Raw genomic sequence first — 15469 nt, forward strand, 5'->3', positions numbered from 1 at the left:
ACCGCACCGCCCCGTCCCCCGCCGTCCAAGCATCCGGTGAATACGCAGGACGACGACGGACGACAACGACGCAGCCTACGAATAGCCAACCGATGGGCCATAACATGAACATGTATAAGGACAGGCGTTGCCACAGAACAAGTCAGATGGCAACGCCCACCTTTCGTTTGTTTACCTCCCACATCCCCCTCACTTCCCTCGCAACCAGCAACCCATCCATTTTCACCCAACACCTGCACCACCTTTCCCTTCAACCACGCGGTCGCCCAAACAATCCCCACGATCGCAGCCATATTTACCCCATCCAAAACCCTTTCCCTTCCCAGTTCCCCTTACCCATACCAATAACCATCCTCTTGACCAAACATTTGGGCATCCCGTTGGCCAACCGAAGGACCAAACCGAGACCCATCATCTCACCAAAAAATCACCTTCCACACGCCCTTTCCATACCCCTTCGCGAAAACTCACCTTGCCCCCTCTAAGGCCATCCCATTGACCTTTCCAATCCCATCCATACTGCACCATGGGCAGAGTACCCAAGCGCCAACGCATGGACGAGGACGTGGAGGAGGAGGACCCCAAGGCCTTCGCCTCGGGCAACCCCAATCGTTTCTGGAACGGTCAAGCGGCTCCTAAGACGAACTTCGATTATCAGATCCGCAAGGATGGGTCTGGCGTGCTGAACGATGGCACAGAAGTGACAATCAAGCAATTGACCCAAATGCGAAACATGGTTAAGGCTGATCAAGACCCCTTCCTCGTCTTAGGAAGACCAGCCGACGCGGACAGCCCCGCCAACGTCACGGCCCAAACCCCGGCCATCACCACGCCCAAGCCCACGATGTACAACGCCAAGTTGGGCCATCCGGTTGGCCAAAGTGTCCCATCGAACACCCAATCCGGCCAACGCAGGGTCGTGGTCCAAGCATTGCCCAATCCTAAGACCAATTTGGACCTGGCTTTGGCCCTTTCCGGCATCTTCGCCATGTACGACGCCGCGGTCGCCAACGAGATCTCTCCAAACGACTTCCACGCGGGAATGAAGAGATGGAAGACCGACATCAAGGAGTACGCCAACAGCACCATTGAATGGTCCAAGACCAAGGACACGCCGAAGCCCAAGCTCCATCCTTTCCTCAACCCGACAGTCTTCAAGCAGGCCGCCACCAACCCCCAGTCAACGTCCACCCATGGTACGCCGCAGGACACCAACCTCTTCGGCAATCCCACCGAGCTACCAGAGAGCGCGGCCATGTCCCCGACAACCATGACCCGTCGCGGCAGCGAAGTGGCCTTGCGTTACCAAGGCGGTGGCCAACAAATGGCCCAACCAGGTGGACGAAACGTCGGACCAACCCAAGGCCAAGCACAAGGCCAGGTGTTGACCAAGACTTCGCCATCCCTCGGCCATTCGACCCGCCATCAAAAGGCCCTCCATCGAGAAACCACCGTGGCGTGCTTTTGGCGGTCCATCAGTAAGAACCTGGCCATCGCGGTCCCCGGACCCGAGGGCATTCCATCGACCTACCCTGCCAACGATGGACAAAACAATGGATGGACGGTCTTCCTGTGGCGCCACAAAGGGTACATCATGCCCGCTGTATTGGCCAGGGGTATGGAAACCATTCTCAACCACCATTTCCGCGTCGTTTCTCTCAACAAACTGTCGCTCACCAGCATCATGTTCATGCTCAACATGCCCGTCGATCGTGGCGCGATCATGACAGCCGCCGTGGACAAGGATAACCAAGCGGTCATCAACTTTACGCCAACGCGTGAGCAAACAATGGAGCTTGCCAAGGCCCCATGGATGGACAAAGACACGCTCGACCTCGACGCCATTTGCGAGGCCATGCTTTCGCTCGCCGGTTACCACAAATACTTGACCACCGATAGACGATCCATCCATCATTGGGTGGACTACCATGGCAACGAGGACAAGGTCAAGGCCATGCGCGAATCCATGGTAGAGGACGAATGCGACGAACTACTCAAGCTGCATGACCCACCCGAGTTGGTCTTCCCAGAGGACATGGCAGAGGTCGACGGACCTGGCGAGCATGAGATCAACATTCCCCAGTAGAATGGCCATCTGCAGGGTCAGGACGCGAGGCATGGACAAGGACTCAGCGTGACCATCGGCATGGCCTTACATGTGGAGTTTGGAGTTATGACACTTTGCTTGGGACACAGGGCGGGCATGGGAATGCCTACGCAAGGATCGAACGGTTAATGGTATATGCGGAGGATGGGGCCAATGGATCAAAAATGGTTTGTCTTGTTGCCAATTTGGCGTTTCGCAGTAGGTAGGAATCTTGCTCACGGCCAATTTGGACGTTTGAGATCGCACCTCATGGGGCATCGTGGACGATGCTTTTTTTCTTTTGCCCGGGCATTTGATAGGCATAGGGCTGGCCAGCCAGAAGGACCAGCCACACCGTAACGTAGGACAAGCATGCGCCACCCAATGGCGCATAACTGGTCAACCCCATGGCCATCTCATTGGCCATCCAATTGGCCAATCACATGGCCATCTCATTGGCCAACCTCAAGGCCATGCTATTGGCCAATCCTATAGCCATCTACCTGACCAACCACTTACCCATCTCAGTATATAAGGCTGCCTTAAGCAGTCTTAAGAGAAGGGTATCTTCATGAATACATACAATTCCACCCCTAAGATCACTGTTTTACAGTCGTCTGCCGTCCCGGCTTATCAATATTTCTTAATAATAAAAATAATTAACCTATTTATTATATTCTTTAATATCTCTATATTACTAATAGGTATATTGCTAGCCAGCTAAAATAACTAGCTATACTATAATATAAGATAAATATATACTACTTAATAGTATATAACTAGCTAACCCTATAGCTATCTATTTAGCTAACTACTTACTTATCTTAATATATAAGGCTACTTTAAGTAGTTTTAGAAGAAGTGTATCTTTATTAATATATATAATTCTACTCTTAAGATTACTATTTTATAGCTATCTATTATTCTAGATTATTAAATAGTAGTATATAACCTTAAGATTATTATTATATTAACTTCCTTTTAACTAAAGAAAAGTCTCTTAATAAAAGATTAGTTTCTAATTAAAACTAAATGTTTAAAAAGATTAAAATAAACTAATAAGTTTAATTCCTTTATTAATATTATTTAAATAATATAACAACCTTAAGTTAATCTTAAAAAGTAAAAATATTAAAAGAAGTTTTACTTTATTTAGATTAAATAGAGTTTATATTTAAAGTATAAAAAGTATATTAAAAGTATTTAGACCTTTTTAATTAATATCTTAATTAACTAACTAAATATATTTTAGATATAGTTAACTAAATAATATATATCTACCTTCTATATATATAAAAAGCTAGCCTTTAAAAGAGATATTTAATTTTTAAAGATAAAAAGATTAATAAGTAAGCTAAAATAGAGTAAAAAAAGCCTTTATTAATTAAGGTTTTTTAAACTCCAGGGTATTATTAAAGAAGCTTTTAGTTACTTTACTACTTAATAGTAAAATTAAAAAAATCCTTTTATAACTTAAAACTTTAAAGAAGCAATTTATTAATTATTTTAAAGTATTAGCTTAGGAAACTACTTATAATAGCTTACCTTTAATATAAAGGGATTAATTATAATATAATTACTAATACTTTTAGAATTATTACTTATTAAATATTAATATACCTTTTATATTATAAATAGACTATTATTACTAGATTTTATTTATAGTTTAAAGTTTAATTAGTAATATTTAGACTATTAAGAAACCTAAATAGTTTAAAGAATACCTAGTTTATTATCTTTAAACTAAAATAATTTTACTAATTCTCTAGCCTTTAAAACTTAAAATAGGATTATTAAAATCCTAAAATTAAATTCTATGTAAAAAACGTAAGATAGTTTAAACCCTTTAACTTTACTAGAAATCAAGATTACTAGTAAACTAAAGATATAAGGTAGTATAATAAAAGGTATTTATATTTACAAATATAATTAATTAATATATAGCTTAAAAAAAGATATCTAACTATATTACTATCTAACTTATAGAGATACCTCTTTAAGTTAGCTTCTAAATAATATAATAGTGACCTTAATAAAGATATTAATTTTTACTTATAATATAAATAGAATACTTTAATCTAATAGAAGCTTCTTTTTACTAAAAGATTAAAAATATTATAAAAGAAAGCTAAGCTTTAACTCTAAAGGCTAAAATATATTTTAAAAGACGTTATCTAAAGAAGGGATATATATATATAAGCAGCTTAAGTTATTTATCTCGCCTAAATAATAGAGAAACTAAAAGTATGTTTTCTAGCTATAGTCTATAATAAAATAGATATAGTATTTATTATAAAATTAAATAGATTAAACTTGAGAATAAAAAGAAGCGCCTTTAGTAATGCTTTATGTTAAAAAAGTAAGTAAAAGATAGAAATAAAACTATACTTAAGAAGTCTAGAAAGCTTTTATTTAAGGTAATAGTAGATCTAACGTTATATTTATACTTATACTATATAAACAAAGAGGATTCAGCCTAAACTTCTTATATATCTAATATAGAAATCTAATAAGTAGACCTCTAGATAGCTTAAAAACTATAAAAACCAGCTAAAAAGGCTAAATAATAAAAGGTTTTATAAATAGATACCTAAGAAAGGACCTAATAATATAAATAAGATTATAATACTAATATATAATAGGGAATTAAAATAAAGATAAACGAGTTAATATAATAATGTAACTTTTTTAGTATTATAATATATATACTAATTACTTAGCTAGAAATCTTATTATTAGTATAGTAAAATTCTACTAATCTATTATTATATACTTTATCTTTTTATATTTATCTACCTTTTAATTAATCTTAATCTCTTGGTTAATTAATATCTATAATATCCTTATATTATTAAACTAAAAGTTGAAATACTACTAATAAAGCTTAATCTTTAAAACGCTAACGTTATAAATAATAATATATTATTATTATCTACTTTTAATAGTAGTTATCCTAATATTAGCTAGTTTTATAATATAAATAATAAGTAAGATGATCTTATTAGTAAGCTTCTACTTAGCTTAATATATAAAATATATTTCCTTATATATTATTAACTATATTATCTAATAATTAAATCTAGATTTTATTTTAGGTGTTGTTTTCTAAAAGGCTAATAATCTTTTTAGCCTACTACTTTACCTTTAATCCTATTAAAGCGTAATACCCTACCTTAATAAGAACCTACCTTCTACTTTAAATATAAATTTTCTAAAGGTATACGTTCTTTTAAGCTAATATTTATACTTTAAATCTTAATAGAATATAGTTTATCTTTTAGATATAAATCTTAATAGTTAACTTAATCTCTCTAACTAACTATAAAATAGTTTAATATTTTTTTAAATCTTATTAGTTAGGTTATAAAGATAAATAAAATATTAATATCTATATTTATCTAATAATTTAAAGAAAACTTTATATAATAATAAATATAAGGTAAATAAATAGGCTTATTATCCTACTTACTATTATAATAAAATACTTCTTTAAACCTATAATAAAACCCTTTTTTAAGTTTACCTTTTTTTTAAACGGTAGCTACCTATTAATTTTAAAGTAAATAACGTAAATAAAGTAAAAAGTCTTTATCTCTTCTTTTATCTAAAATTATAAACCTATTAATCTTTAGCTACCTAAAGCCTATAGTTTAAGTCTTATTTAATTAAACTAATAGATTTATAAAAGATAATAAATTAAACATTATATAGAAATATAAATATAAATTTAGTAGTTAATATAGACGTTATACCTTTTAATATAATGAATTTAAAATGCTAAAGTATTTAAAGGTTGTTAGGATTTAATAATATAAATTTTAAGAGTATAATTATAAGTAGTAGGTTATTATAAAGGCTTTAAAGAAAGGTAAATAGCTATTATATTAAAATTAAGACCTCTAGTATATTTAATATACCTATAAGCCTAGCCTTAAAGTATTTATATATTTATTTTACTATAGATTTACCTACCTAGTTAAGACTACTTTTAAGATTATAAGTTAATAGGTTAGGGTCTAAACTTATAATATATATATTATTATCTAAAAGTAGTTTTCCAACTTTTTGTACCTAATAAGATATCTATAACGTTAAGGCTTTTATAGGCTAAAAGAAACTAAATAGATATTTTAAACCTATAACGTTAATTAAGCTGTTTAATAAATAATATATACTATGTATTATAAATTAGGTAGATAATAAGCTTAACCGTTTTATTAGGCTTATTTATATCTTTTATTATTATCTTTAAATATAAAAGTAGTTCCTTAAAGTAATTAGCTTTAATAATATATATTATATTGATTTTAAGCTACTAGATAAACCTATTTTAGTTTTTTCTATAATATAATATTTAGTCTTATTAATAATAAAAAGCTTGAAGAATTTTAATTCCTTTTAACTAGTATCTATTAATTGATTAACTAATACTTAATTTATTAACTTACTATTATTATTATTAACTATAATAAATAGAAAAAGGTTATATTAAATAAGTAGTTTCTTAAAGTCTAGTAATAGCTTTATATCTACTATATTAACTTTAATATTATACTTAAGCCTAAATAGAAATAAATTAAAAACCCTACTTATAGTTATAATAATACAAGGTTTAGTAATAAAGAAAGCAAACTAATAATATAAATTATAGCTAAGCTTAATAATAAGGATTAAGTATATATTAATATACTAATAGATAATATTATTTCTTATATATATTATAATATCCTTATAATATAAAAGCTTCTTGTTTTTATTAAAACTAAAGATATTTATAAAAAGATATAAAACAACCTTTATAAGAAGTTTAATAACTAATACTTAATCTTTTAATATCTATATATAATATACTTACCTATAAAAGCTTAATAGGTAGGTATATTATTTTATTTAAGAGTATTAAAACTTTAGTATTTATATTACTTTTAAAATAAAGTTAAATAATAATAGTATTAAAAACTACCTTTTAAATAATCTAAACAACCTATATTAACTAGTTAACATTATATAAAATATAATTAATAACTATAACTTATACTTTATGTAGACTTATGTAATAGATAAGGTTCTTATAAAATATAAATATATAGGCGCCTACTTAAAATATCTTAATAAACTTTAGATAATAATTTTCTTAACGTATCTTAATTTAATTATAAAGTAATATTAGCTAATATAGAAGTAATACACTTTAAAAAAATTATTTTATAACCCCTTGGAGATTATAATAATAATAATTTTATATCAGTTAAGCTTAATATCTTCTACTATTATAAAATCTATTTAAAGATAATAGATTTCGTAATATTTAGTAAATAGGAAGTCTACCTTTAAGAGTAGTTATAAAAGACATTATCTTAATATCCTTACTATTAGAATTTTAACCTAAAGTTTATAATATCTCTTTATAATAGATTAAAGAATACTATATAGTTTATTTTAGTATAGCTAGTAACAAATAAGAAAAGTTAACTATATTATCAAGCTATAAAAGTAGCTAATAGTAAAATATTAACTAGCTGTAAGTGAAACCATTTGTTAAAAAGCTAAAATAAATTAATAAAAGCTTGACTTATATAATAGGTGTAAGTTAGCTAAGTTAAAGTTAGACTTTAGTACTATTATAATAATAAATAAAAAGCTAGTTTAATATCTTAAATAAAAAGAAGACAATAAAAGGCTATATAAGTAGATACCTATTATACCTAAGTATTTAGAGATAATATTATAAATAGGAATTACTATTTAGTAATAGTAGTAAGCAATTTTAATAACTATATTAATTAAAAATAGTTAGTTAGTAAGTAAAATAAATATTTTATATTTTAACTATAAAGGCTAAAGAGGCAGCTTTTATTGCTATAAAAGGTAAGGCCTACCTCTTATAACTATAAAAAGCTAGACTCTTATTACTATAAAGGGCTAGCTTCCTATTATAAAACGTAATATACAACTTACCTAGTAGATCAGCTAGCAGCTAAGACCTATAAAGAGGCTATTTAGGATTTATAAAATTAATAGGCAGGTAGATAGGTTGGGTTTTATAAATCTTAAATAGAAATAAAGTATATATAGTAAAGGTAATTAGGTAATTAAGGAATTATTAAGGAACCTGTTTTTATCGCCTTTATATAGTTATACCTATAGATCTAAAGAATTTCTAGCTAATTAATTAGCATATATATTATACTACTATAAGAGTTACACTACTATATTAATTCGTTCTACCTATATATTAATTTCTATATTGTAATAAAGAATCTATCTAATAGAAGAGATAGCCAGCATAATATAATATGTAGTTAAATAAAGCGGCTATAGATATAAATAAAGCAATATAGGAATTTAAAAGATTATAAGCTATACTTTCTAACTTAAAAGAGAATGCCACCTTAATATAGATAATAGACCGACTAAAGAAAGCCTTTAAACTAGAAAAGATAAGTAACAACTAAAAATAAAGCCTAAAATAAACTAAAGCTAACTTCTACCTATTAATAAGGTAGATAATAGCTTAAGTAATAATATAAACTAAAGCCTAATAACTAAGTAATATATAAACCCTAAAGCACCTAATAAAGGCCTATTTTAAGATTAAAAAAATATTTAATAAAGAATCTTATAACAAACTATTATTAAAGTAAAGCTAGCTATACTATAAAAGTAGAGTTGCCTACTAAAAACCGTTATACTATTTTATCTCTTATTATTTAAATATCTAGTAAATATATAAGATAATAATAAATAATAGTAATATAGCCTATAAATAGCTAACTAATAGGCTATGATATAACTATATATAAAGATAAGTATTACTATTAAATAAGTTGGATAGTAATACCTACTTTTTATTTAATTATCTTTTATATCTTTTTATATTTTATAAATAATAACTTATCTATTTTACTTAACACCTTTATTATATTTCCTTTTAACTATATAGTTATTTAAATAATTCCTATACTTATAGCTATATTTACTTTATCTAAACCCTTTTTTCTTATTAGTTTTCTTTATATATAATAATAACTATCTTTTTAACTAAATATTTAGATATTCTATTAGCTAACTACAAGGCTAAACTATAACAAGTATAGGTATACTAACACCTATTAGTAAATCTTTAGTAAAAGGTCGGCTACTTTTATCTAGAAAAGGAAGATTTATAGCTATAAGGGTTATAATCTTTAAGCTTTAGTCTTATAATATATTAATACCTAACTATTTATATCTATCCTTTTTACTTAATTTAAGCCTATAGCTAAACCTATTCTAATTCTAAAGCTTCTATCTATATAAAGGAATTAATATTAAAGGGAAGGATATAAAGTAATACCTTTAAAATTAAAACTAACGTTAAACCGCTAGTAAGGTGAATCTATTATACTATAAGCACTAACTAATTATAATAGAGGATCTTATAGTAGCTATATTTATAGGTAGGTATAACTCTATTACTACCTATTTAGCTAATATTATCTCTTTTAGTAGCCTTTAGTAAAAGAAAACCTTAAGGTAGGTTGTAATCCTATAGAAAAGAAATACTAATTATAGAATATAATAAAGATAATAGTAATTATATACTAGGCAATTAGCTAAAGGATATAAATATAAAGGTTATATAAGTATTATAAACTACTTTAATACTATTTTAAAAATAAAGGTATAAAGATTAAATAGAAATAAAAAAACCTATTAAATATACTTACTAATAGGCTAACGCTAAAGGTAAACTATAAGAAATATAAAAAACCACTTATATATAATTATAAGCTAATTAATAAAAGATTAATAAGTATTTAAATAGATAACTAGGTTATAGCTATTAAAATAGACTACTAACTATAACTAAATAATATAATTAAGTAATTAGTTAAGTAAGCGTTATTAAAAGTATTACTAATAATATAAACTTAATAGAAGATATATATAAAAAGCCTTATTAAAGACCTTATTTAAAAGGACTTAATAGTATTTATATAATAATAATATATAAATCCTAATATCTAAAAAAGAAAATACTATTAAAAGCTATAATAAAAGAAAAGACTAGAAAACTAATTCTTAATATAATACTTTAGCAACTAATTAATAATATATTATAATCTAGATATAATTAATATTAAAGACTTTTATATAAAGGTAAAAGAATTTTTAAGTTTATTAAGCTATTTATTAAATGAAACAATAAGACAAAAGATATTAATTATAAAACTAAAGAAATTAGCTTAAAAAGCTAAACAACTATAGTTAGTTAAAGAAAAAAGAAGTAGCAACTTAATATAAAGAGATAGCTAGAAGAAGATATAAATAACGTTAAATCGCCTTAATAACTACTACTACCTTACTATATTTATTATAGGTTAATAAGTAAATAGAAATATTAAATAATTAATTAAACTTTTATAAAAGGCTTTTTAAAAAGATTATTATAAGAAATATTAAGAGAAACGTTATTTTATATAAAATCCTTAAGGGATAATATTAAAAAGGCGTTAAAAGCTGCTATTAAGTAGGGTATATACTTTATATATATAAAGTAAGGCTATTATATAGTAAAGTATTATAGTAAAAAGAAAAACAAAAGCTTTATATTTTTATTATTATAATAAAGATAACCTTTTACTATAGTTTATATACTTTAAATAGGAAAATAAGTAATAAAACTTGACTTGTTAGAAAATAAATAAGTTTAAAATATATATTAAATACTATTATATTAAAAAGAATATTAGTTAGAAATACTATTAAATAGTAGACTATAGTTTTTTAAAGCCTTAGTAAACTAGAGGTTACTATAAATATAAATAGCTACTTATAGGTTGATATTATTAATACTAAACTAGTAAAAAAACTAAAGATTAAGTTATGTAGTATAATTATTTTATAACTATAAGGCTATAATAATAATAATAATAAGAAGCTAATATATACTAGTTTATATTTTTTTTAAACTTTTATAAAAGGTTAAAAAAGATTTAGTAAGTCTTTATAAAAGTACTTTAGCTGCTAGAGGTAGTAAAGCTATTATTATTTTAATAGTTAATAACGTAAAAAGGTATTATTATTAGTATATATATAAATATATAAAGCTATAATTATATTTTAATTATAAAACTAATAATATTTATATAAGAAGTTATTAAAAATAAAGAAATAACATAGATATTATATATAATAGTAATAGGTTTATAAAAGGTAGAAAATATAAAAGAGATAGCTGTAACCCTTTTTTTATAGCTATATATTAAAAAAGAAGTATTTAATAAGTAGGTAGTAAAATACCTATTTATATTAAAAAGGGTAAAATATACTATTAAACTAGTATTAAGTATTAAGCTGTTATATAATCTACTTTACCTACTAGAAGAATAATAGCTAAAAAAGATTTACTAGTGTATTAAAAAGAATAAGTAAATAGCTAAGTTACCTACTTAATAATAAAATAAAAATATTAATTCTATTTATCTTTAAAAAAGACTAGATATTTTATCTTTATATAAACTATAAAGACCTTAATAAAGTAATAATAAAAAATAAAGACCTTTTACTTTTTATTAATAAGCTTTTAAATAGATTTAATATAGTAAAATAGATTTTAAAAATTAATGTTAAAGATATATACTATAAAATTAAAATTTAGCTAAAAGATTAATAAAATATAGCCTTTTAAATAAAATATAACTATTTTAAATATATAGTTATATTATTTAAGTTAATAAATATATTAACAACCTTTTAGATATATATCTACTATATACTTATTAAGCTATTAGATACTTATTATATTATATATATAGATAATATAATAATATATTAAGAAATAGAAGATTAATATATAAAAGACTTTAAAAAGGGTTTATAATAGCTAAATAAGTTTTAATTATATACTAAAGTATTAGAATACTTGTTTTATTAATAAAAGGTAAAGATTTTAAAATATATAATTACTTTAGAAAAGGTAAATATAAATAGCTTTAAAGTATATACTATTATTAACAAAAATCTATTGTTATTAGTAAAAGATATATAAGTATTTTTAGGTTTTTATAACTTCTATTAAAAGTTTATTATAAGGTATTTAAGAATTATAATATTAATTAAAAGCTTTTAAAAAAGGAGAGGTATTTAAAGAGAATTTATATAAATAAAAAAGATAAATAAAGCCTTCTATAAGCTAAAAGATATATTCTACTTGGTAACTATTTTAAGTTATTAAAACCTATTATAAAAGATAAAGATAAAGATAAAGATATTTATAAATATAGTAGTAGTAATACTATTATAATTAAGAAATAGTAAATAAAACCTATTTATATATTAGTTATAAAAGCTTATAGATATAAAATAATATTAAGTAATAAGATAATAAAAGTTATTAACTATTATAAAAGAGTTAAACTACTAGGTATACTATCTTTATAGATTATTTATAAAGTTTTTTATCTAAATAGACTATTAAGCTGTTAAAGACGTTAATAATATAATAATATAAGATATTTATAAAATACTTACTAAGTAGGTATATAAACTATTAGTATATAACTTTAATATATAAAAGCATCTTAATATTATAAATCTAGTAAATAGCTTATTTAAAAGACTATATTATATAAAAAGAGAAGTATTATATAAAGATATTTTACTTATATTAGCTAAAAAGTTAGATTTTATTAGTAAGTTGCTAAATAAAGTAAAATAATAAATAATAAAACTTAAAAGAAAGTTAAACGTTATATATATAAAGATATATATAACAGCTAAAAGAACCTAGCTTAAAAACAAAAAGATCTTAAGAATTATATTAATTATATACTTTATAGTATATTAATAATACTATTAGAATTATAGCTATAACTACCTAAAGCTATATAGCTTAATATAAAGTAAAAAACAACTATTAATAATACGCTAAAGATTTAAAAAACCTAAAGTAATATATTTTAAAAGCTATTATAAAGAAGCTTATAAAAAGTAAGTTAGTATTATTATAACACCTATTATAAATACTAAAAGATTTAGTTTAAAGATTATAATTAAAAGATAAGTTTTATTAGATTTATATAATAAGGGTTTATAATACTACTAGTAAATAAAAAAGCTATATATTTAATAAGAAAGAAACTTTATTTATAAAAGAGAGACTTATTATTTTATAAGTAGAGTTACTTAAAATAAAGATCATCTAATAATATTATAACAACTTAAAGTTAGGTTATATAAATAATATAAAGATAATTCAGTTAAATATAAGAGATTTCTATTAAGTAAACATATTTAAAGATGTTAATAAATATATTAAAATATATTAATAGTATTAAAATATATAAATATTAAGGTATAAGCTATATAAATAACTATACTTACTTTTACTACTAATATATTAATTTTAAAAGATTAATATAGATTCTATTATTAAGCTATTAATAGGCTATTATAATAATAATACTAAATATAATATTATTCTATTTATTATCTATAAGATAATAAAGTTTAAAATATTTATCTTTATTATAAAAAAGCTTAATATAACCTAACTTGTAAAAATATTATATAAATAAGTAGAATATTATTTTAACACCTTAAAAGGAATTATAAGTAATAAAGATAAGCTTTTAACTAGCCTTTTTTTTAAAAGACTTTATAAAAGAAAAGGTAATTAAATACTAACTATCTACTATATATTATCTTTAAATAGTTAAATAAATAAAAAGGATTTGTTAGACTTTAAAACGATGTTAATAATTATATATTAAAGATTCTTTATATTAATAGATATTATAATTTTTAAAAGTAGAGTTTATATATAATATTAGCTATTATAATATAATTAAAATATTCTTAATAATATTATTATTTAGATATAACCTAAAGTATATAAAGTATATACTAAAAGGTAATAAAATTATAGTTATAAAAGTAGAAAAATAAATCTAAAAGATTACTAAAATGTATTAATAAGTAGAAACATCTTAATAGATAATATTAGGTATAAACTATAAGAATACTATTAAAAGTAAGTTATAAGACTATTAATAAAATACTTTAGGTTTAAAAATAAAAAACTAATATTATAATTTATTAAAGTAGATATAACTAAATGTATTAATATATAAGTATATTAAGTATATCTATTTTAACTATATAAATAGATGTATAATATATTTCTAGTTAGCTTAAAAAAACTATAAAATAAAAGCTAAATAGGTATTAATATAATAATAAAGCTTCTAAAATTAAATTTTTTTTTAATAAAGTAGAAAGTAAAAGAAATTATAGTAAAAAAAGATAAAAAAAAGATATCTAATACCTTATAAAATAAATAGGCTAAATAATAGAATATAATATTTAAATACTATTAAACTACTTTAAAAATATATTAAAAAAGCTATAAAGATTTAAACGCTATATAAAAAAGATATACTAAAAATAAGATAACTAATTATAAAAAGGTTAATAACTATTTAGTAAAAAACTAATAAGTAAAAAAGATACTACCTAATAATCTTAATTTATATTTATAGTAGAAAGCTATTAGCTTAAAGCTTAAAATTAAAATAACTATTAAAGTATAACAGCTTAAAAAAAAAGGAAAATAAAACCGCTATTAAAAAAAGATATCTTTTAATAGAAAAATAATAATAAAACCTAACTAAAACCTAATTTATATTAATTTATCTTTTTTAATTTTTTAATAAAAGAGGCTATATAATAAAAGTATATAAAGCTATTACTATAAAAGGTATAATAATTATAAATAAAAGTAACCTTTTTAATAGGAGTTTATAAAATAACTTTTCTAGTAGACTTAAAAGTAGGTTTTTAATAACTTAAATAAAAGTTTTTTAATAAATTTAACTAAAGTTATATTAATTATAACACTATAACTAATAGCTAATTAAGTATAAGTAGTAAAGCGGCTTTACCTTATAGAGATAAAAGAAGTAAAAACAGCCTTTATAAAAATAAAAACGTTAGCTAATAGATTAATAACTATAAAAACTATAAAGAAAAATATACTAATTATAAATATATTAATAGTATTACTATTAGCTACTATATTAAGTATAATAAAGTAGTTAATATATTAGTTTTTATTATAAAGCAGGATTACTATAGCGGAAGTAATTTAGGGTTGAAAGTGGCTTGATTTATCTAAACTTGGTAGGCTACATGAAGCTGGCTTATATACGCCGGCTTTACGTAGGGCGACTGCCAACTTCACGTAGGCCGGCCGGCCGCCTAGGCGGGCGGTCTACCAGGGCAGAATAATACAACGGGATCTTACGCTGTATTATAATACACCCCCCTAGGCGCAGCTGTATATTAAATACAGCTGCATCTGTTATAGAATATTAACAAAAGAAAGGTTAATTTATATAT

At 24.9% G+C, this 15469-nt stretch overlaps 1 protein-coding gene across 1 annotated transcript; it reads left to right on the plus strand.

Moving 5' to 3' along the window:
* Positions 1-526: 526 nt before the first annotated feature.
* EsH8_I_000646 (uncharacterized protein) lies at positions 527-2086 on the plus strand (the record flags this gene model as incomplete). The annotated part of the gene is made up of 1 exon (XM_083268059.1): positions 527-2086. One exon carries the CDS (start codon positions 527-529, stop codon positions 2084-2086), a length of 1560 nt encoding a protein of 519 aa, XP_083118497.1.
* Between the last annotated feature and the right edge of the window lie 13383 nt (positions 2087-15469).

This window comes from Colletotrichum jinshuiense, chromosome 1 (genome assembly GCF_051148585.1).
Source record: "Colletotrichum jinshuiense chromosome 1, complete sequence".
Taxonomy (NCBI): Eukaryota; Fungi; Ascomycota; class Sordariomycetes; order Glomerellales; family Glomerellaceae; genus Colletotrichum; species Colletotrichum jinshuiense.